Source organism: Daphnia pulex, chromosome 7 (genome assembly GCF_021134715.1).
Source record: "Daphnia pulex isolate KAP4 chromosome 7, ASM2113471v1".
NCBI classification, from domain to species: Eukaryota; Metazoa; Arthropoda; class Branchiopoda; order Diplostraca; family Daphniidae; genus Daphnia; species Daphnia pulex.
In genome coordinates this window covers 10,154,920-10,176,491 of record NC_060023.1, presented here as the reverse complement: position 1 = coordinate 10,176,491, position 21,572 = coordinate 10,154,920, and the positions used below count along the sequence as shown (strand labels likewise).

At 43.9% G+C, this 21,572-nt stretch overlaps 1 protein-coding gene across 10 annotated transcripts; it reads right to left on the bottom strand.

Annotated features, from left to right (window-relative positions):
- Nucleotides 1-1,562: 1,562 nt before the first annotated feature.
- On the bottom strand, nucleotides 1,563-20,773 carry LOC124198676 (sodium/potassium-transporting ATPase subunit alpha-B-like). 10 transcript variants are annotated; one of them, XM_046594638.1, is made up of 14 exons: nucleotides 20,645-20,773; nucleotides 10,876-10,956; nucleotides 10,419-10,565; nucleotides 9,419-9,622; nucleotides 8,593-8,959; nucleotides 8,028-8,495; nucleotides 7,342-7,956; nucleotides 6,896-7,249; nucleotides 6,515-6,771; nucleotides 6,198-6,292; nucleotides 2,820-2,994; nucleotides 2,557-2,680; nucleotides 2,363-2,471; nucleotides 1,563-2,235 (listed from the first exon to the last, which is right to left on the bottom strand). In XM_046594638.1, the coding sequence occupies exons 1-14, from the start codon at nucleotides 20,669-20,671 to the stop codon at nucleotides 2,115-2,117; spliced, it is 3,144 nt and encodes a 1,047-aa protein (XP_046450594.1). In that variant the 5' UTR covers nucleotides 20,672-20,773; the 3' UTR covers nucleotides 1,563-2,114. The 10 variants fall into 10 exon arrangements, with proteins under 10 accessions (XP_046450594.1, XP_046450592.1, XP_046450593.1 ...); XM_046594636.1 differs by lacking the exon at nucleotides 6,198-6,292 and adding an exon at nucleotides 4,684-4,778; XM_046594637.1 differs by lacking the exon at nucleotides 6,198-6,292 and adding an exon at nucleotides 3,883-3,977.
- Between the last annotated feature and the right edge of the window lie 799 nt (nucleotides 20,774-21,572).

Here is a 21,572-nt window from a genome sequence, read left to right as displayed (position 1 = left end):
TAAATATTAAAAAATAATCCAGGCAGGGTTCGTCAAGATCAGGTTTGAATAAAGAAGATCGGAACAAGAGAATCAAAACGGTTACGAGAAACATTGAAAATTAAAAGGAAAAGAAAAATTTAAATGCGTTGGGAGGGGGCAGCTGCATCCAATTAAAGGGGGAAAAAAAATAATAATAATAATTTAAAAAAAAAAATAATAATAATAATTTCTGGATCTCTTCGACTTTACCCAGACTCGGGTAGAGAGTCACGTCATATATTTTTCGAATCACTAGGAAAAATTTAGAGGATTTGAGATATGAGTTAGTCTAAATTTTTTCAGCTGCAACCCTTGAAGAGGAGAAAAAAAAAATGAGAATGGAACAAATAATCAGTCGACAAGATTTTGTTTGATTTTTCTTTTCTTTTTTTGTTTCAATGGCTGTACGACGACATTTTCGGCCATTTTCTCTCTTATTATTTTCGTTCCGTTTCTATAACTACATGACGTTTCCGCAAAATAAGAGAGAGAGATAAGAAGGTAAACGAGAAGGTGGGTGGTGGGTGTTTTGGATGGAGGATTATAAAAGAACAAAAAAAAAAGAGAATTCATATGTAAATTGCTGGACGAATTAAGAAAATTAATTGCAATGAATTAAAAAGAGGAAGGATGGGTGGGAAACGCCCAGGGCGACGAATTCCTCATAGGTAAATCATCAAAAGAGAATAGTAGTAGGTAGAAATGGAGAGAGAGAGATAGAGAGAGAGAGAGTTGGGGCGGGTGTGTGAAAAAATTCAACAACGGTAGATTCAATCCACTGATATACATCAAAAAACTTATTTTTTTTGTTACATTTTTTTTGCTTAATAAATGCCTCCGAGACAACAGACGGCGTTTTTTTGTAATTTTTTTTTAGCTACTTGTACTACGGGATTTCTTCTTTTTCTCTCTTGATCTTTTTGTTTTAATACTTCACATGTTTTTCTTCTTTCCTTCTACATTGGCTGTTTTCCTCTCGCCCTCCCCAGTTGACATGGCGTAAAACATTACGTTCGATTATTTCGTATTTTGTTTTGTTTCTAAAAAGGACAAAAAAAAAGAGCTTCCAAGTTCCTCCCCTCCCAAAATATGTCGGATGAAACGCTGTGTGAAATTGGAGATGATGGAGAAAGAAATAGTCGGGGGAAAGAAGAGATATAGAAAGAGAGAGACAGAAAAAGACACGACAGAATTTTTGCATGGAAAGCGATAGAGGGAGACAAATAAGCATTTGATTGGGGGAGGGGGAACACATCCGGCATTTTTGAAATGATCAAATGAAAAGAGAAATTATAAAGGTGGGTGGGGTGTCGGTGGGAGTCGGATTTTTTTTAAGGTCATCGGGTAAATTTTTTTTTCGGGGACAGCGCGGGAGATTCAAATTTTCTTCCGTGATTTAAAAAAAAAGAAAGAAAAATTAATCGAAAGCCATAGAAAACACACACAAAAAAAAACATGATCATTAATAAAAACAACAACCAACAACGCAAGTACGTCCCTCTGTACACACTCAAAAGATTGGCGTCATGATTATTTTTTTTTCTGGTTTCTTCATTTCTTTTTTGTTTTTTACTTCTTTGTTATTGTCTACCTGCAAAAGAATTTCAGAGATTCAGGAGGGAGGTGGGTGGTGGGCCAGAGAGAGAAAGAGAGAAAAAACAAATGACAAACGCCATCAAGTCGGTCCAGTCCCAAAATTGCACTGCGATTAGAGTCCCGACCGACAGCGAGAGACAATTGTGTCAAAAAATGCGATGTGGGTGTTAAATTTAACTTATTGTTTTCTTTTTTTGTTTGAACCCACCGTGTGTGTGTGTGTGAAAATGTGTCATAGCGAATTTCAGCTTTTAATTTAAAAAAGAGAAATGAAATGAAAAAAATACCCTTTCGTTTTAAGAGATTCAAAGAGGGCGGTGTGGAGGGGGGCGGTGTGTGTGGGGTGGCGGGAGGTGGAGGGATCCTTCAATTTTTCGCTAATTAAATGAATTGGCAGGTCGCAACGCTGTAAGCTTCGCCTCTTGATGACGGTCGAGTGTTGCTGCTCTTTCTTCTCATTTCTTCCCCTTTTGTCGCTTGGCTTCTCCGGACGTTTTCTAATAGTACGTCTCTCGCTCGACCCATCCGCCTGGATTGCGACGCAGGATGAATTTACGGCACTCGTCGTAGACGAAGATCAATATCGAGAAAGGAATGGCCGGCAGCCACCAATTGATCCTGCGAGGAGAGAAAGAGAGAGAGAAAGAAAAGAAAGAATAAGTGGGAGAGCCAAATTAATGATCAAACAGATCAAAGACGACGGTAAATGCCGGAATGGCGGGGCGTCTAAGAAACGACCACTCACTTCAAAGGGTACATGCGTAGACCCTTGTCCATGCCGGGCGTGTACGAAAGGAAGGCTGCCATGGCCGTCTCGAACAGGAGGCCAAAGTTGAGGACGTGATTGCGCATGCCTGGAAAAGAAAAGAAAATAATAATTAATGACGTTACAACAAAATACTAAAAGGTAAAAGTTAATCCAGCCATTCCAAAACTCACCCTGGTGGACGATCGAGTTGCGTCGGGTCTTGCAAATAATCAAATCGGCCCACTGCACCACGACGATCGACACGAAAAAGGCCGTGTGGCAGGTGTATTCCAATTGCTTACGGGCGTCGTAAGTCTGTCAATAAGGAGAGAAATTCAATATTGCCGTTGTTGCGCAACGTGACGGATTGCTTTTGGAAATTTGCGAGGCCGAAAGCCAGACAAACTCAAATGATCAAAAAGGAGGGAAGTAGGGAGGGAAATTCAATTTTTACCCATTCTTGTCCGTACGAGTCCTGGAGATCATTGACGGCACGCGAGTCCCAGTTCTTGCGGATGCCGAAGAGCAAGTCGGGCCGGAATCCGTTTTCGGCCATGATGACAAAGTAGACAAAGAAGCCAGCTGATGCTTGGATCATGCCGACTTGGCCGTAGGCCATGGAAATCAGCCTTTTTGAATACATCAAGGGAAAAAGCAAGTTGAAAAGGCAGTCGCAACAGGAATCAATCAATCAATAAATCATCACATTTTCGTTTCAAATTCAAATTGTCAAGAGATCAAACAAAAAAAAAATACAAGAAAAGTCGAGTGTTCCATCCAGCTGTTTGGACAGCTTTCAATCTCTCGACTTTTCAAAATAATTATCATCCAAAATGTTTTGATTTAGAATTTGTTTAGTTTTCAAAATGCTCATCGAGTGTTTTTTTTAGTGATATTGAAATTTCAAATTCAATTTGATAGTTATTTAAATTTTTCAACGGGACTACTTCCAAAAGGAATTAAATGTGAGCAAGTCTATGACGGACAGAAAAGAGCACAAACCAATCACGAAACTAAAAAAAGAAAAACAATTTCTACCAATAGAAATAAAAGAAGATGAAGTAGATGAGAAGAAAGAGAGAAGCCACCGCACGAGATAGAAAAAATCAAACGGAAGAAGATGAAAGGAAGAAAAAAACGTGTGCCAAAAAGAACCCACCAGAATATATCGATTGTTCCACAGGGGGGTAAAATGTTAAGAAAGCCGACGAGATAGATAAAGAGAGAGAGCGTGTGTTGCTGATATTACCTTTTCCTCATGTATGATTCGTCAGAGAGAGCAGACGATCTTAAATCACTTAAAAATCATTTGAATTTCAAATCGACCGCCCATCAACCCTCCTAATCGCCCTCCAATGTTTTATTACCACAATTTAAATTTCCCGCCCAAACAAAAATAAAAGATAAAGTTCAAATCATAAGATCAAAACCAAAGATTCAAAGAAAATTGTTGTTGAACTTTTTTTTTTTTTGGTCTTCTTCTCGTTACTTTTGATTGATTTTTTGAGCAACGTTACCTGTAATTGACGAGCTTATCGGTGAAAGGATTGCGTGGCTGGCGCTTCATGATATCGGACTCGGCAGCCTCGTAGGCCAAAGAGATGGCAGGCACCTAAGTGTACGGGAGCACAGGACACCGAGATACAATTCTCATTGTCCGTCATCATCTCTCTCAAACAAAAAAGCTAAGTGTAACACTAGCAAACTTCATTTCGACTCGTCTCTTGGATAAAAATCTGTACGGGGGATTCAACTACCAATCACACCCCAAACCCCGAACAAACGGCCCCGCGTTTTCCAATTCTACCGTGTGCAAAACTCGACGTCAACTAACGGGTGTGGACTTTTTTTTCTTTAAAGGGGAGTCACACTTACCTTTGGCGGGAAAATGTTCGATTCAAAAAATTGTCCGTGCTGTTTTTGTTTTTCTAATTTTTGGTTTTGTTTTTAAAAATTGTCTGCCCAAAGCGAACGACAAAAGCGGATGTGGAACGTAAGAATAAAAATGGAAAACTTTCTGATCAACTATAACACCAGCCCCACACACACACGCACACAAACATGCCAAAAAACTAATGTAAACTAATAATATCTGAGGAAATATCAACAGCAGACACACTGAGATGTAGTAATAAGGAAGAAAAAAGGGGGATAGGAAAGAAAGAATCAGATCAAAGAAGAAGAAGAAGAATTGAAGATAAAAATCATAAAAATTTGGTTTTCCCGGTTTCGTGATGTGGTTGGCGGGGAGAGAAGAGACTTTTCCAATTTGGTTTGTGTGTTTTGAATTTTGTGTTGGTGGCTGTTGGGTGTCTTACCTTTCGTTCACCAGTTTGTCGGTGAATGGATTTCTCGGCCGACGTTTCATGATATCCGATTCGGCCTCCTCGTAGGCTAGGGAAATAGCTGGGACCTGGTAGTTGGTGGTGGTGGATGTGTGTTGCGGGTTGACGGATCAAAACAACCAAGAAAAGAACCGGGTGTGGCACAATATTCACACAGACGCGCACACAAGAGGACGGACAGAAATGTCAAAAAATAAAAAAAACAAAATCATAATTAATAACAAATGAAAAAGAGAGAAAGAGGGTGAAAAGAGAAGAAGATATGGGGATATATATTTAGAGAAACACAATCAACCGGGCCGGCAAAATGCAATTATTTATATGTATATATATATATAAAATAAGATATATGTATATAGGGATCCTCGAAACATATGTGTGTTGGCCCCGGAAAGAAATCAAAGCTGATCCAGCGCTCCCATTCGCTTATTAATAATCCCAGTCTACTTTTTCCTTGAACGTATAGAAGATACATTGAGTAGATCACATGCTTCGTCTGATTCAACTGCAAGAGGAGGGAATCGAACGGATTGGGTGGGCCCGAACTAAAAAAAGACAAAAATATAACATCTTTCTTTTCTATGAGAGCTCAACGGATTGGGAACGATCAAAAGGGGAAAAGAACGAAAAGAAATTTGGAATAGAAAAAACCCAAAGAAATCATAAAACGTTTTCTTCTTTTTCTTTCCGAGATTGTAAAAAGAATTAAATTAAATTAAATAATTGGGGAAACACGGAGCGGTGACACTGAGCGGCAGCGGCCGTGCAAATTAACACATGAACAGACATGACACACCAAAAAAAGAAAAATCATCCGTGATTTTGTTTCCTTTTCTCTTTTTTCGGGGGAATTTGGTCCGTTTCTGATACGTTCCAGTTGGCGACGATCCATCAAACGAGTGGTGGAAAGAGGGGTGGGTGGGGGGGTGAGAATGTGGGAGGCACCAATCAGGCCACAACGACATCCAATATTAAGTGTGTGTGATCCGGCCACAGTGCACAAATAAAAGAATAAAGGAAGCGCCCCCCGGCGTGTCCGTTCGTGATTTTTTCTTGTCTTTTTGCCGAGCTGCTGTTGTGTCTGCTGCACTCGTTGCCAACCATTGATATTGTGGACATCCAAGAAGGGGGAGGGAACAGATATCGCGTTCCGGATTAACATCGCCAATGGGGGGAGGACAAGAGGGCGGAGCCATGCACCAACACTGACCTGACCTGTGGTTTTCTCCTTCTGCATCATTTCTTTCCTAATTGCTTTGCACACAGCCATCCATCCCAACACTTTCTCTCTTTCACTCGCACAACACGTAAAACACACACACACACGCTGGGAATGTTATTTCGTTAATGATTAATTTCCCAGTAGATTGGGGGATTTTTGTTTGTTTTTGTAATTACAACTCTTAATCTCACTCGCACAATCGCCATCCCCACCAAGAGATCAAAGCAAACCTTTCAAACCTTTCCCGCAATCACTGGGCCAATACCTTTCATTGACTAATTTATCCTTTTTGGGACAACGGGGTGGCCGCTTCATGATGTCATTCTCGGCCGATTCGTAAGCCAAAGAAATGGCCGGAACCTAATCGGAGGTCGGGGGGAAATATTTCGGGATTTTTTGGGGATTTTCATTTTCATTTTTAAAATTTCCCGCAAAATTTTGAGTTTCGTTATTTTTAAATTTTTGAATTTTGTTTCAAGAGATAAAATGGAAATAGCCTAGCTGGAGGGCATTGGTGTTTGATTGAGAGGTTATCTTAGAAACAAGTGTAGTAGACGGGAAGTAATAAAGATCAAGTCTTACCATGTCGGTACCCAAATCGATGCACAAGATGGTGACGGTGCCCAGCGGCAGTGGGATGTCGCAGCAGATGAAGAGCAAAAAGGGCGAGATCTCGGGGATGTTGGAAGTCAGCGTGTAGGCGATGGATTTCTTCAAATTGTCAAAGATGAGACGGCCCTCCTCGACGCCCGTCACGATCGAGGCAAAGTTGTCGTCCAACAAAATCATGTCGGCCGCCTGTTTCGAGACGTCAGAGCCGGCGATACCCATAGCAACACCTACACACAGACACACAAGGAGCAAAGTCAAATAAGGAAAATGTCAACCAAACAAGAAGAAGAAGAAGAAGAAGAAAATCGATCGTGTCGTTTCCTCCCCCATTGAGCTGGCAGCATCACGTACCAATGTCGGCCTTCTTGAGAGCGGGCGAATCGTTGACACCGTCACCAGTGACGGCCACGATGGCGCCCAGCCGCTGGCAACCCTCGACGATGATGAGCTTCTGCTGGGGCGACGTGCGGGCAAAGACAATTTCAGTGTGGTTGCGTAGAACGTCGTCCAAATCGTCGCTGTCCATGTCTCGGAGCTCACCGCCGTGAACGACGGCCGCCTTAGCCAGACGCTTGTCCACTTCCTCGACGGGGATGTTGAGCCGCTGGGCCATGTCCTCGACCGTTTCGTTACCCTCAGAGATAATGCCGACGGATTTGGCGATGGCTTTGGCAGTGATGGGGTGGTCACCAGTCACCATGATGACTTCAAAGGATCAAGAAAAAAAACAAAAGAAAGTCGTCAAACGATGGGCTCAATGCGGAAAGGAATCAAAGAAGAAAGTTTCGTTTTTTTACCTTTAATTCCGGCGGAACGGCACTTGGCGACGGCGTCGGGAACGGCAGCGCGGGGCGGATCAATCATGGAAATGAGTCCGACGAAGCGGAGTCCAGTCAGCGGGAAGTTGGGATCGTCAGCGTTGAAAGCGTATCCCTTGGGGAACTTGTCCAGGGGCAGGAGAGTGTCGCAAAAGCCCAGGACTCGCTCGCCGAGACCGCCCAGCTCCATGTAGGCCGTGTTGAAAGCGTCCCTCATCTCGTTGTCCAGCGGCTTCTCAACGCCGTTGAGCAGGATGGTCGAGCAAACGTCCAGGATGCGCTCGGGCGCTCCCTTCATGGCCAAAAAGTAACGGCCGTCGTTCTTGTCCTCATTGTCGTGCAGCGACACCTGGTACTTGTTGGTCGAGTTGAACGGAACTTCGCACACCTTTTTGTTGCGAGCCCGGATGGCCATGGCCTCGCCAGTGGCCAGCTCAATGCACTTGAGCAGAGCGGCTTCAGAGGCGTCACCGTTGACTTCGCGTTTCAAAATGGGAATGTTGTCCTGGCCGGGCTTGAATTCAGCGCGGCTGCACAGTCCAGCAACGCGGGAGAGAGCCTTCCAGCCGCTGCTCGTCTTGTCGTACTGGGCACCTGCGATTGTACAAATTGAATTTGATTAGTCATCATCCATTTGGCAATCAATTGCCAAAGCAAAATTGTACCAGATTGATCTTCAGTAGTGTCGGCTTCGATAATCTGCCCGTCGAACCACATGTGGGCAACGGTCATCCGGTTCTGAGTCAAAGTGCCCGTCTTGTCTGAGCAGATGGTGGACGTCGAGCCAAGAGTTTCGACGGCTTCCAAGTTCTTGACCAGGCAGTTCTTGCTGGCCATGCGCTTGGCCGTCAGCGTCAAGCAGACGGTAACGGTGGCGAGGAGACCTTCCGGCACGTTGGCCACGATGATGCCGATGAGAAAGATGACGGCGTCCAGCCACTGGTATCCAAGGATGAGGGCGATGACGAAAAAAGTGACGCCGAGGAAGACGGCCACTCCCGTAATCAAGTGGATGAAATGGGCAATCTCACGGGCGATGGGCGTCTCTCCAGAGCTCAAACCGGATGTCAAACCAGCGATGCGACCCATCACCGTGTTGTCGCCGATGCTGATGACGATGGCGCGAGCGGTACCTGGACGATAATAATAATCAAAAAATAATCAAAACAAAAATTCATTTCCTTCCTTCCTTCCGGGCCATCCGGTCAAAAAATGATTTGATTCGCTCACCTTCAACGGCATTGGTGGAGAAGAAAGCCAAGTTCTTGGTCTCGAGCGGATTTTCATTGGTGAATTCGCTGCTGCGGCTCTGCGGTTCAGACTCGCCTGTCAGCGACGAGTTGTCCACCTTGAAGCTGCGGGCCTCGATGATGCGGATGTCGGCCGGAATGCGGTCGCCAAATTTGACTTCGACAATGTCGCCGATGCAAATCTCCTCGGCCTTCATCGTCTGCTTGAGACCCTCGCGCACCACGACGGCGTACTGCGGCACCATGTTCTTGAACGACTCCATAATCTTGTTGCTCTTGCTCTCCTGGTAGTAAGAGAAGACGCCCGTCACCACCACCACGGCCGTCAACACGATGCCCAAGTACAACTGCACACACAAAAGAAGGAGAATTGTTTTATTATTGAACATTTCAATTGATTCGGGTGGCCATTAAAAATGCAGCCGCTGCAGCGCTATTTCCGTCAATCGCACAGCCTTTTGTCCAGGGCCCCCAAAAAGCCGGTTGCCAAGGCAACCCGACTTAAATATTCATAGCGACGACGACAGCACAGGACCTTGTTTGTTATCGATTGAAAGAGACAACACAACGAGACTTTTTTCCCTTTTTCTTTTTCTGGATGGGATGGAAAAAGTTGGGAAAAATAGAGCGCCATCATCGAATTTGTTCCGTCACATCCATCATCCGCGCACTGGAGGCCAGTGGGAGACGGAGGAACAAGTGGAGCTAAACGGCGGTTGTACAAGAAGAAGAGGAAGAGGAGGAGGAGAGAAAAAAAAGATGGCCGAATAAAAAGGAGAAGATGGAAGGAAGGAGGAGACACATACGTTGTCGCCGAGGACATCCTCTTCGGTGCTGACTTCGATCGAATAGGCGACGAAGCAAAGGATGGCTCCGACCCAGAGAAGCATGGAAAATCCGCCAAAGAGGTTCTTGCAGAATTTCACCCATTCCGGCGTCGTTTTCGGCGGCGTCAGAGCATTGGGGCCGTCGCGCTCAAAGATGGCCTTAGCTTGCGCTGTAGTCAAGCCCTGCAAATAATCCCAAGAAAAACAAATGATGAAATATACAACAAAATGGCAGCCAAAAAAACCAAAAGGGGTTTATCGCATTAAAACAACAACAAAATGGCCGATGACGGGTAGTGTTAAGGCTAAACATGAGCTGCTGTCCAACAGTCAAAACAGCTGAAAAAAAGAGTTTGTCCAACAGTCGCCGGGTGTAGTAAGGCTTTGCTCCCGTCAAAAATGGACTTTTTTTCTTGATCTTGTTAGAGAGTCATCATAAGACCTGCACATCACGTGTGTGTACCTGACTCCCGCGGCCGAACGGAGCACACACAAATAAAGGAGGGAAAATATATATTTAAGTCGCCGGCCGAGCCCCCTCTCTCCTGTCAGGGGTCGACATGGCAACCAACACATACACACACACGCATAGAACTGGGTGCCCATTTTTGCTCACGCCCTTAGCCGAGTCGAGGACGATCTAGACCCGCCGCCACAAGGGGCTTCTCATCGATCCACGGAACGAAACGAGGAGGCACAAAACTAGGAGCCGCCGATAGGAGCTCCTAGCAAGTCTGGGCAAACTGGCACACCCACTGCATCATTCACGGCGATGGGGAGGGAAGGAAGAGAGAGGTAGAATGGGGCTGGCTGGGTAGTGGTGGCAAAAGGAAAGACGAAAGATATCGTGTGTGCCATTTGCCATCTGGTACCTAAGAAAAAACCGTTGTGGGCTGCTGGATGTCTTCGATAAATAGGGAAAATGGGAGACACACACAGACGGACGGACGGACAGACAAAAGAGAGAAAAGAAATTTACCGTCTCGGGATTGGTGCTCAGTCGTTGGTAGAGCTCCTCGATGGGAATCTTGTGGTCGTCGATGTCCAATTCCTGCTTCAACTCGTTCATGTCTTTGCCACCCTTTTTGGTGGCTTTCTTGCCAGGAGCCGCATCCTTTCGCCGATACTGCACAGAAGAAGAGAAACAAAAGAAAACCAAGGCGGTTAGAGCGAACACATTACCATTTTTAACAAAAGTTTGCGACCGACGTGGAAAGAAAAAAAAGTTTTTCAACTTCAAAGGACATTCGACTAATTCGATTGGGCCACGCTCCGACGGTTTGTCAAACGAGCTGGTAACAGAAGAAAGTTGAGGCCCAAGACTTTTGTGACCATCCCAGCTCCTGATCATTTTTTTTTTTTTCAAAATAATTCAACGCCCACGCCAACACGGCCGGACATTGTGGGCGGAGTTGACTTTTTTCTTTCACATTTACCTTGGCAGCACCATCGGCTCGGAGGCAGTCGTCGGGTAAGGTGGCTGTGGTAGCCGTCCGGTACGAATCCGCACGACCGTACTAAAGGGATGGACACGTCATTCCAGTCCGGGCATTTGTAGGGGGGGATTTATGTACGGCAGGCGAATTAGGCAAACGAGGCAGGCAGGTTCAGGCAAAACGGCAACAAAAATATTCAAACATAAAAAGGGTGAATAAAATAATAAAATGATGAGTTCAAACATTTTTACAGGCAAACACATAACCAAAGAAAATCATTAAGAAATGGTGGCAACATTCCAGAAAGACTAGCCGACATGTTACATACAAATACCAACCCGTTTTTAAGATTTCATTTTCTTTCAAATAAATGGCTCATTTCATTCATTTTTTTTTATTTTCAGAAAATGACGGGCGTCTATTTTGGGGGGCGCCAATTTCGAAACCAATCAACATTTTCCGGAATCTTGCGATACGTTGGTCGTCGTGACGCAAGAAAATGTTGGAAATGTTGGTGGAAATGTCGAAATAGGATGGAGAAAACCAACAGTCTCGTGGTTGGTCTGTACATGGTGGAGATATAAATACAAGGAGCGACGGCGGCCCAGTGCTCCTGCTACTACTACAACAGTGTGACCGGAATCTATGCCAAAAAATCGGGACTGGCGCAAACATAGGACAGCTGGACCGGCTGCCACCGAGATATCCTATCTTTAGACTTATTCCCCCCATCTTTTCTGGTGGATTTGTGGTTCCGTGGTAGAGACGGGAGACGGATCGGGAGAAAGAAAAAAGAAAAATATGTTTCATCATCTCCGACACTCACGATTTTAGAAATAAAAAAGAACTAGGCGAAAAACGAAGCCGCCACTTGTCTGGGACACCCTTGACGTTCGTCAAAGACCTTCCCAACAACACCTGTCCCTCCTTCTCCTCCGTTTGGGGCTCCTTGTCCAAACAAACGAAGCTCATGTCAAGTCTAGATGCTCTCTCCCGCCAACCGTAAATCAAGTTACAGCTTACAGCTCGAGTGCAGCAGCAGGGGGAACCGAGATAGATGGGCCATCGCCATCATCATTAAGAGACCAGAAAGAAAGAAAAGGGACTCTCCTATATTTATCAAAAGTCCTTTAGACTTCTTCTTTTTTTGGCTGCTATTCCCCCCTTTTTTTCACCAATCGGAATGAACTTTGGCCGTCGCTCCAAATAGAAAATACAAAAATCATCAGTGTGTGTGTGTGGGGTTTGACCTTCCCGATGATGTCACACGTGAAAATCAAATAAGTTCTTTTTTTTTCTTTTCGTGCGGACTCCCTCAATCGATTCACTGGACGGGCTTCGTTATTTCTCCCGACCGAAATGTGCAACGACTCGCTAACTAAGAAGGCGACAGACGTCCAACGGGAGGGTTTGTGATTGCACACACACACTACACTACAAGGGCACACAATGTATAGTACTTGTGTACCGTATTTATACAACCCCGTGCACAACTGTACACACACATACGACAACCCGTACAACAACGACAGGGCGCGACAGACGGGAGAGAGAAACACGCCATCCAACTATCCACCGTCACAAGTAATGATTACCGTCGCGTTACCATGGAGATTTGGATACAAAGTTTCGCTCGAGTTTCTTTCCAATTTTTGTATTCTTATTTCGCCCAGGAAAAGGAAAAACGAAAATAAAAAAGAATAACTATTTTTGATGATGGTTCGTGAGTGAGACACGGAGCACGCAAACTCTACCGGGAACCAACAAAAAAAGGGGGTGGGGGTGTGTATAGAGTTAGTTCACATAATCGAATTCGAATGCAATCCAATCCAAATCAAACGCAAAGTCCAAAAGAAAAAGAGAAAAAAGGATTTTTTTAAAAATGTGTTCTTTTACCTCCGCCATGATTGAAGATTTGAGATAATCACCGCTGGATTATTATTTCAGACGATACAAAATAATGATATTCGACTTTTTATTCTCCCCAAGAAATTGCAGGGGGATCGAAAAATGAGTTAAAAAGGCACCACCCACACACAAGTCACAATTTTGTATGTATTCCTTGATCGAGTTTGAAGCAGTTTTTCAATCAATTATATTTCCTAGTAGACGTTAAGTTAGAAAAAAAAATTTTCAATCTCTCTCGACTGCCGGCCCACACACTAAAAACACACTCGCACACAGACGAGAAACCCCACCGAAACAGCCGACACCAAACGAAGAAAACTGTTCCTTCTTTTTCTTCCTTATTCTTTTTTTTTCCTTTTTGATTTGAGGGATTTTTTGATTAAATTTCTAAATGGACGAACGACTGGCCGAGCAGACGACTCCGGCACGACTGACCGACTTTGCAGTAGTTTTTCCGTCCTGAAAACCCTACAGAGAGAGACTGGGGCGGCAAAAATGGTGTTCCTCCCTTTCTCTCTCTCTCTCGTCTATGCGGAGAGCTCCTCCCGGTCTTTGCGCACACGCACCAGGATCGCCAAGAGAAAAAGACAAAAGGGGGGAGCACGACACCAGATTGCGCCATCGGCGCACTCTCCGACCGAACAAAACGCCGGCCAGAGCCAAAAGGGGCAAAAGAAAAAGAAACTTCCAATTCTTTGCCATGGTAACAATCAACTCGAGGCAAAAGAAAAATATAATAAATAAAATCATCTTCACTTATCTTTCCTACATCAAATGTAATAAAAAAAAGGGGGGGGGATAAAATGGAGATCAAAAGAATTCGAAAAATTCGGTTATTTTTCTTTGGCTATCGTGTTCCAGCGGCCGGTGTGGCCTCAACGAACCGAAAAGGACACACGATGATGAAATAAAGAGCACTACGGGGTAGGGGTTTATTAATAGCCCACTATTTCTTTCTTATTTGGGGGCGGCCTAGTTTATTATTCCTCCTCGTCTTCTCTGTGTGTGCATCTCTCGTTTATCGGCCGGCGCACACACAAATTCTTTGCCAAAATCAAACAAACACACACAGGGCAGATGAGAATAAGAGAAAAAGAAAGTAGTAAGAAGATGTGGATCTATCGGATAGAAAAACGACGATATCCCCGCGCGCACACACAAACATGGCGTACTCAAAAAGGCATGTTCTTCTTCCCACAACTCGATAATAAATAAATAAAAATGAGCTGACGCAGAGAGACGAAGAGAGGAAGGAGGATCTATCCTGTTCCTGCTTGCAGCAGCTTCTTCTTTCCCATGTTGCCCACTAAACAAAAAAACGAAAAAAGCTTTTGTTTTGTTTTTCTTCTTCTTTTCCCTTCTGTCAATTTGACTTTTGAATCCGATTCGAGACATGGGACCGCGAGGATTTCGCAGATAAATAAAAAACTAAAAGAACAAAAAAGGAACAAAAGAGTTTTTCGATGAGTTTGCAGTGTACAGAAAATTGATATTCCACCAAAACCCACCCCACCAGCACCCAACGGAAAAGAGGATCGATGGCGAGCCCTGGCGCCATTCCAACTCGATTTTTCAATGCAGACCAACCACCCAGTCAGTCAGTCGGTGTACAAAACTACCAAGGAATCCTCTCAAGATGGTGGAGGGATCCTTTTTTTTTCTATTTTTCAAAAATAAATCTTTGGACAAGTGAAATGGGCAAAACTTCAAGTTGTTCAACAAGGACCGAGGAAAATAGTTTCCTTCTCGTTATATGTTTAGACGCTATAATGTTATGTCATGTGGAACGGAACGACGGGTGCGGCGGAACTCAGAAATGGGAAGAAAATCGGGCGGCACCAGCAGACGGAATCAATCTAAATAGGGAAGAATTCGATCCTGAAACCCCCTCCCTTTTTTACATCTTTGGCATCCATCTGTTTGCAATCGATTGTCTTCTTCTTTTGACGCCATTAGGAGCGTCGAAATAAACAAGTGAAATAGTTACGCGTGTGTAGGGAGGGATAACGCGGGGTGGGTGGGTTAAAATAAAGAGAAAGGGCGATGCGATTGTCAGGTTTCCCGCTGATTGGATCAAGTCTAAAAAGAGGGAAAAGAGTCTAGAATTTCCACACGATCCCAATCCCGAGGACTGCGTAACCCACCCCAGTCGTGAGCAGCCCGTTTGTTTCGCAAACCCAGTGAAACGGGACGCCATCTGACGGGAATAGTGTTACCAGTCACTATTTTCTCTCTCTCTCTCCATCTCTTCTTTCTTTCGATTCTCCTTTTTTATTATTTCTTTTTCACGCTCAGAAGAAAAAGGAAAAAGTGGAGAAGAAAGAAAAGATTCCCATCCGCCGGATCAAACACGCAGAGATGAGTTCACAAGCTGCTGCTGCTGCTGCTGCCGGAGAGCTAGTGCCACTACTACTATTATACAACTGCTGGGCCTTTTACTATGAAGCAAATGGATTTCCGTCTAGAAACTTCGTGTCCCGATAAGTCTAGTGATGATACATCCTTCGATCTTCTTCCCTATTCTTTTGTCCTTTCTTTTCTTTTCTTCTGACTGCCTTTTGAATCTTTCTCTCTCTTTCGTCCGATTTTCTCGCAAGCTTCCGGGCCCCGCTTGTTATCCGATGGGAACAAGCTGCTAGACAGATAAAGCTTCAAATCAACAGCGATGGAAGAACAAAACAAAAAAAAAAAGGAAGGGAGAGAAAAGATAATAAATAAATAAATAAAATCCACACAGTCTATAAAAGAGGCCGGTTCTGACAGATTGGCACTCAGCCGCTCCCCCTCCTGACGTCAAAACTTTTTTTTGTTTCTTTCCCATTTCGTTCGCAAAAGTTTCTTTCATTTTCTTTTCCTTTTTTGTTTATTGTTACGATTATTTGAAAATGTATGTTTGAGCAGACAGGGTAGCCAATAAAAGAAAAAGGGGCGACACTGTCACATGCCGACTGAATATGCAAAACGCCATGAAGAGGAGAGAGAATCATCTGATTTGAAAAAATGAAATTCTGCACTTCCTAAAAAAAATAAAATATCGACGAGTGGGGACGACATCAATCGGGGGGCGCTTGTGTTTCATTTCCATTCTTCTTTGACGCCACGGTGGATAAAAGAAAATGAGAGAACCTCACAATTCCACCGGATGGAACAAGAGAAGAAGGAAAAAAAAACCCTCCGCACATATTTATACGAGACGAAAGGAGAGGCGAGAGAGAGAGAGAGTCGGCGAAAGGTTTTTATTGATCCTCGGGAGGGAGCCCAGCGTGTGTGTCTCTGCACGCTATCTAGAGTGAAGAAGAAGAAGAGAGTCATAATGTACCACACAAGTGGGAGGAGCTTCAAGCGGAGGAGGGAGGAGCCATCCGCTCAACGGCTCGACTCTTTAGACTTGTATCACAACAGCTAGTACTGTAGACAATACCCTCCGCCCGTGTAATAGACACAAGAGAGATTCTCATACACTGGGACTCGGACCCATTTCACTCCTTTTGGCCGTCCACCATCTGGGGTCTGGGATTCTTCATCCGTCAAAGAGAAGCTGCTCCTTCATCCGTCACAGATTCACGTTCACGCAAAATGTGAAAGAAAATGAGCCCAGTCCACACTAACCAAGACACACACACAGTGGACCTCAGCTCTTTTTTGTGTGTCGCTTTCCTCCTCATTTCACGCCGGTCCAGTCACTACTACCCAAAGAGCCGGAGGGGAGGAGGAGGCCAAGGATCGATTACACAGAGAAGAAGGAAAAAAAAAGTAGTTGCGGCAGTAACTCACACATACGATGGATTCCTTTTTTTGTTAAGGGGGGGTTGTTGTTTCCTTACTTCTTTAGTGGCAAGAGGAGGCGGGATCTATATGACATTTTATGTTGTACACATGTCCAGCAGCTGATCACTCGCGTTGCATCAAGGGCGAAACAAAAAAAGGAAACCCTTGCGATGGGATCCTGCAAGACACAAAAAACCTAGGATGCGTGTCTTCCACCGCAGGATCAATGTCTGATGAAGAGTCCACCGTCGTCGTCATTAAGAGAAAAGTGGTTGGGAGGGGGATAGTGCCGGCTCGTTAGGTAGGATCGATGTCGAATGGCTCTTTCTCCATTTCTTCCTTTTCCCAATCGACGACACCGCAATTGGATTCAATTCGAATAGTTATCGATTCAAATGATTGATTCGTCCATTTCAATAAAGAGAAATGAAAGAAAGAAAAAGTATTCTGTGGCATATTAACGGCATCATCCGGTCTGATGTGCAAAAAGGAATAAAAGAAGAAGAAAAAAGGAACTGAACGGACCCAATTTTCCGATCCTTCCTCTTCTTTTTTCCTTTTTGACAATGGCCGGGTGACCTAATCGATCAGGGAGACTGGAGCGGAACTGGTTGGATTCTTCTTTCTTTCCTGCTCCTTGTGTGTGTGTTCATGGAACAAATCATTCGGACGGGAATTCTCGACAAATATTTGCTTGAGCTGGGATGAGACGATGATGAAACACGATACAAGACGGACTAGCGTCTTGTGTGTATGGACACACACACAATCGGGAATCTTTTCACCCACCCACCACCCCAAAAGTCTCTCAAGACTTTTCTTTCGTGTCTCATTCTGGTCTGGAAAATTCGATTATCGCCCCGGCTACGCACATACTCAACAAACTCTCGGGGCGTCTATTTCTAGTTTCAACTGCTGTGCAAAAAATGTCCAGTTAATCCCAAAGAGACTTATTTATTTTTTCTCCTTTCTCCACTAAGCCATAAAACACATAACAACGTGACATAATAGGACTTATTACATGTGCAATTGTTTCCCCCCCCCCCACACCATCCGCTTTCTCTATCTGCCTTATGTTCCGGCCTCTTGTTCCGGAGGTCTGTCCTGCTTCCTATTCTTCCGCACAACAATGGACTTGGCCCTATTTCTTTCCTTTTTCCCAAACAAAACAATCGCCGTTGTATCAAATAAGACAGGTAGAAAAAAGAGTCGCCATTCTCTAGTTATTCATTTACCATTTTCCCACATGTTCAGATTTTTTTTGTTTTCGGTTTTTTACTGCCCCCCACCAGACATAAACACAAATCTTTCCTTCTAGTTTTGTTTTTCGGATAATATACAAGGACCTTCACTTTACTTCGAGAACAAACAAACTTGCTCGGCGCAGAGTCCTTGAATGACTTTTAGGGATCTCAATTTTTATAGCCCCCTCCACTTTGCAAGTGATTTTCTGCGACTCAATTTTCAGCCACTGGACAAACTTATCAACTCGCACAAGGGCGTGGCGGAATTGTTCTCCTGATAGAGGTCTCAAGAGGTCAAACTTGGGGGACCGAAAGAAAAAAAAATAGACTGAAAGGATCTTTTAGTCCTTTTAGTTTTTGAGGTCAACGATATGGAAATAACTCGCTGGCGACGTGGAGACCACTGAAAAGAACAATAATAGACCACTGAGGGAGGGTGTAGAGAGAGATAGAGGATCAAAAAATGTGGCGTGTAGGTGACCTATCATTTCCCCCAGAGAAATGGGGGGAAAAATCGCCACCCAAATAAAAACAAAATGGACTTTTTACAGAGGGAGAAAACTGGTTCCGTCTGGAAAAACCCGGAAAAAAAAATATCAAATAACCCCTCGAAGATTGTAAAAGACGTAGATATACTTTTAAAGATAAGCTGTGTCTATCTTGTCTCTTTGCCTCCCCATCACCACAAGATGCTTTGAAGTTTGGGTCTTGTGCAAAGTCAGGAGAATCCTCTTGTCCGAATTAGGCAAATGAGGTCACGATCGTGTGAAGGATCAGTTCCCTATCCGTTTCTCTCTGCGTAACGAACGAAGAGAAGCCCAATCGGATTTTGAGTTTCTTGGCTGACCAAAAAAGAAAAAAAAATCCAAATTGGAATCACCACCACCGACGCCATATGTCTTTTGATGACGATAATCAAAACTCGATACGACTACTGCTCAAACATTTTTTTTTCTGACTGCGTTTGTGTGTGTTTCTTTAACAAGAAGAGCTGGGATCTAAGTTTAGAAATGTTCAAGGAATCGAGTGCCAAAAAAATGAAACCCCCAACATCCTACACGCTATACTGCTGCTCTAGAGTTGGTTGAAAAACAAACCGAAAAAAATTCGTTGATTTATTCCAGCGGAACCGGAGAAAATTTTCTGGGTTCCCAATTTCCCCCCCAACATCTTTTTGTCATGTCATTGGCTGTGAGAGAGTTCCAGGTGGCGTTTATTCGTAACAAAAAGAGAGAAAAAAGCGGAACGTCAAAACCAATGACGGTCGGATGGCCCTTGTCAAATTGTTTTTTATTTCTGCATCAAACAACTAAACTCTTTTTTCTTTTGGTTAAGAAAAATAGGTGACGACTGTCTATGCGGTGTGTGTAGTTTTGGGTTAAAAAGTGCAGACAGTTTCGCTCCTTTAAGAATATATAGAGTCCCACACAGTCTGAGTGTGTGTACCTTTAAAGACGGGCCTCGACGGACGGATCAATACTACCCGGAGAGAGTCAAACAGAAGAGAAAAAGAGAGGGAACGAAAAGGTCAACGGTAGCGGCGACGGCGCGTCAGAGTCTGCCCAGACACACACGCACGCACCGGCTCGGCGGGCTCCTATTTCTGCTGGATAGACTTTGCCAGACTCGAAAAGAAGGCTTTTTCGATCAATAGCAAGTACTACTACTACTACACTATTTCAAGCATCGGACATGATACCACGACGGGCCATTGGCTTCACAAGAGGGCCCCATACTTTTCTTTTTCCCTTTTGCCTATTTCTCCACATGGGCCGACAGAAATGTATCGGGAAGACGCACAAAATATTGAGCCCTAAAGAATGATGGCAGGCAATTTAGCTCGGATTCGATTTCTATTCAATTCAATTTGCTACCTATCTAACTCTGGCTGAGATTGCAAACGAAAATATCTAGAAAATTTAAACTGAATTAACTTGAAAAAATTGAAGGGAAAAAGATCATAAAAAATCTATCTATCGATCGTTGGTACAAGGCCCGATAAACTGGTAATGAAATCATAATAATAATCATAATCATAGAGAGAGAGAGAATCGATAGTACAACGACGTAACAACCCTCCCCCCCCTTCTTCTTTTACGAACAAGTTATTTATCGGCTTCGTTCCTTTTTCCCGGAGCTGTATAGTGTATACTACATTACTGGGCGATGAATCAATACATGGAAAAGCCTGACGACAAGACAATAACGACCAACCGAATCAAACGCTCCATCGAGTCGAAACGCCGAGGGAAACCAATCACACCTTTTTCATCATCGTGTGTTTTGCTGACTGACTTTTACCCCACTCCCAAAACTCACGTTGATTGTAATCTATCTGGCTATAGCATGAGGTGTGTAATATCATCGGAAATCTACAGCTAAACTTCTCAAAGAGTAATGGGATACAGACAACTTTTGGAAAAACAAGAGCAGCAATTGCTTCGACGCACGCAAAGGTAAAAATTGGATATCATTTTCCCGTGAAATGGCCGAAATGTTACACCATATAAAATGAACATGCGTGAACACACGTATTTCTCAACGAGAAGAAAACAGGGCGTTGGTATACCAAACAGCCCCCGGCTACAGTGTGTTTGAACTGGGGGACAGAAAAAATAGCGTTCTTTTTTCAAAAATAACATCGATACAGGTATGAATAAATTCCTGCATGAAACCGACTAGCCCCACGACAATTCAATCGACACTTTGCAGGTGACCCAATGATGGGAAAATTATAATTCGACCACCTCGTCGATGCAGATAAACTGCTGAATCGACACGAAACGAAATTGGCACAAAATAGCACAAATAACTCGAATAAAAAGGAAATAATTTCAAGAGTAACTTACGTCTTCCATCCTTCCCTTGGAGGCCATCTTTGGAAACGACTTTGAAGCGACGTTGCCGGATCGAAGCAATTGGGATCCTCAGCAATGGGCGGTGCGCGTCTTATATTTTTTGGCGCGCGCGCCGGTCTACCCTTGAGGGACTCGGTCACCCCTGGCAACCGAAATTGATTTCCACTCGAGGGTGTATATAAAAAAATATTAAATATTATTTGAAAAATATTTAAAAAATAATTTTTGAATAAAAAAAATTGAAGGGGCCAACAAAAGAAGACGAAAAAAAAGGGTTAATGGTTCGAATGTTTATTGAAAGGATTTCCCAACCAAATAATAAGTTAAAGAAGTGATAAGAGGTGGGCATATAATATTGCTGGATGAATGTTATCTGATGCGGGTGTCTGTGTGTCTATTGTCAACAGAGGGAGGCAATACAGTAGGAGCCGACGACAGCCCCAGATAACATGTACACACACACACATAACCTAGTGCTATATAGTTGTAGGCTGCAGATGCGGAGAGCACTTAATCAATAGTTCAGAGCGCATCGCTAGGGCGTCCTCAATGTTGGAATTCTCGGTCGACTGGAGTGTAAACGAATAGGATTCTTTTCGTCTATAATCAGTCGGCACGATAATCCGCCTTCATTTCCAAGCCCCGAGGCGCGATTCTGCATGCAAAACCCCACCACCGCTGCTGCCGACGACAACGTAATGAAGATTGACATTCATAACGAATATAATAACGTCCAACTAATTAAGATGGAAATGGAATTCATTCCTCCGTGTGAGTCATTGTGCAGAGTCAAAATCTCATACGACATCAACAAAAGAGTAAAAACACAGCTATGCTGCAAAGGGGGTTGTCGTTCCACATACACTAGTTCGGGACGTGCTAAAAAGTTATGAACCTGTCCGAAAATCCCTCCCGCTCT

What these genes read in the sequence shown, in the direction of transcription:
- LOC124198676 (XM_046594638.1), bottom strand. Translation starts at nt 20,671, where the DNA reads ATGGCCTCCAAGGGAAGGATGGAAGAC. An exon ending in CTCCACCAATGCCGTTGAAG is followed by an intron (nt 8,496 to 8,592) that starts GTGAGCGAATCA and finishes ATTATCGTCCAG; the next exon opens with GTACCGCTCGCGCCATCGTC. An exon ending in CAACTCGATCGTCCACCAGG is followed by an intron (nt 2,472 to 2,556) that starts GTGAGTTTTGGA and finishes TTTCTTTTCCAG; the next exon opens with GCATGCGCAATCACGTCCTC.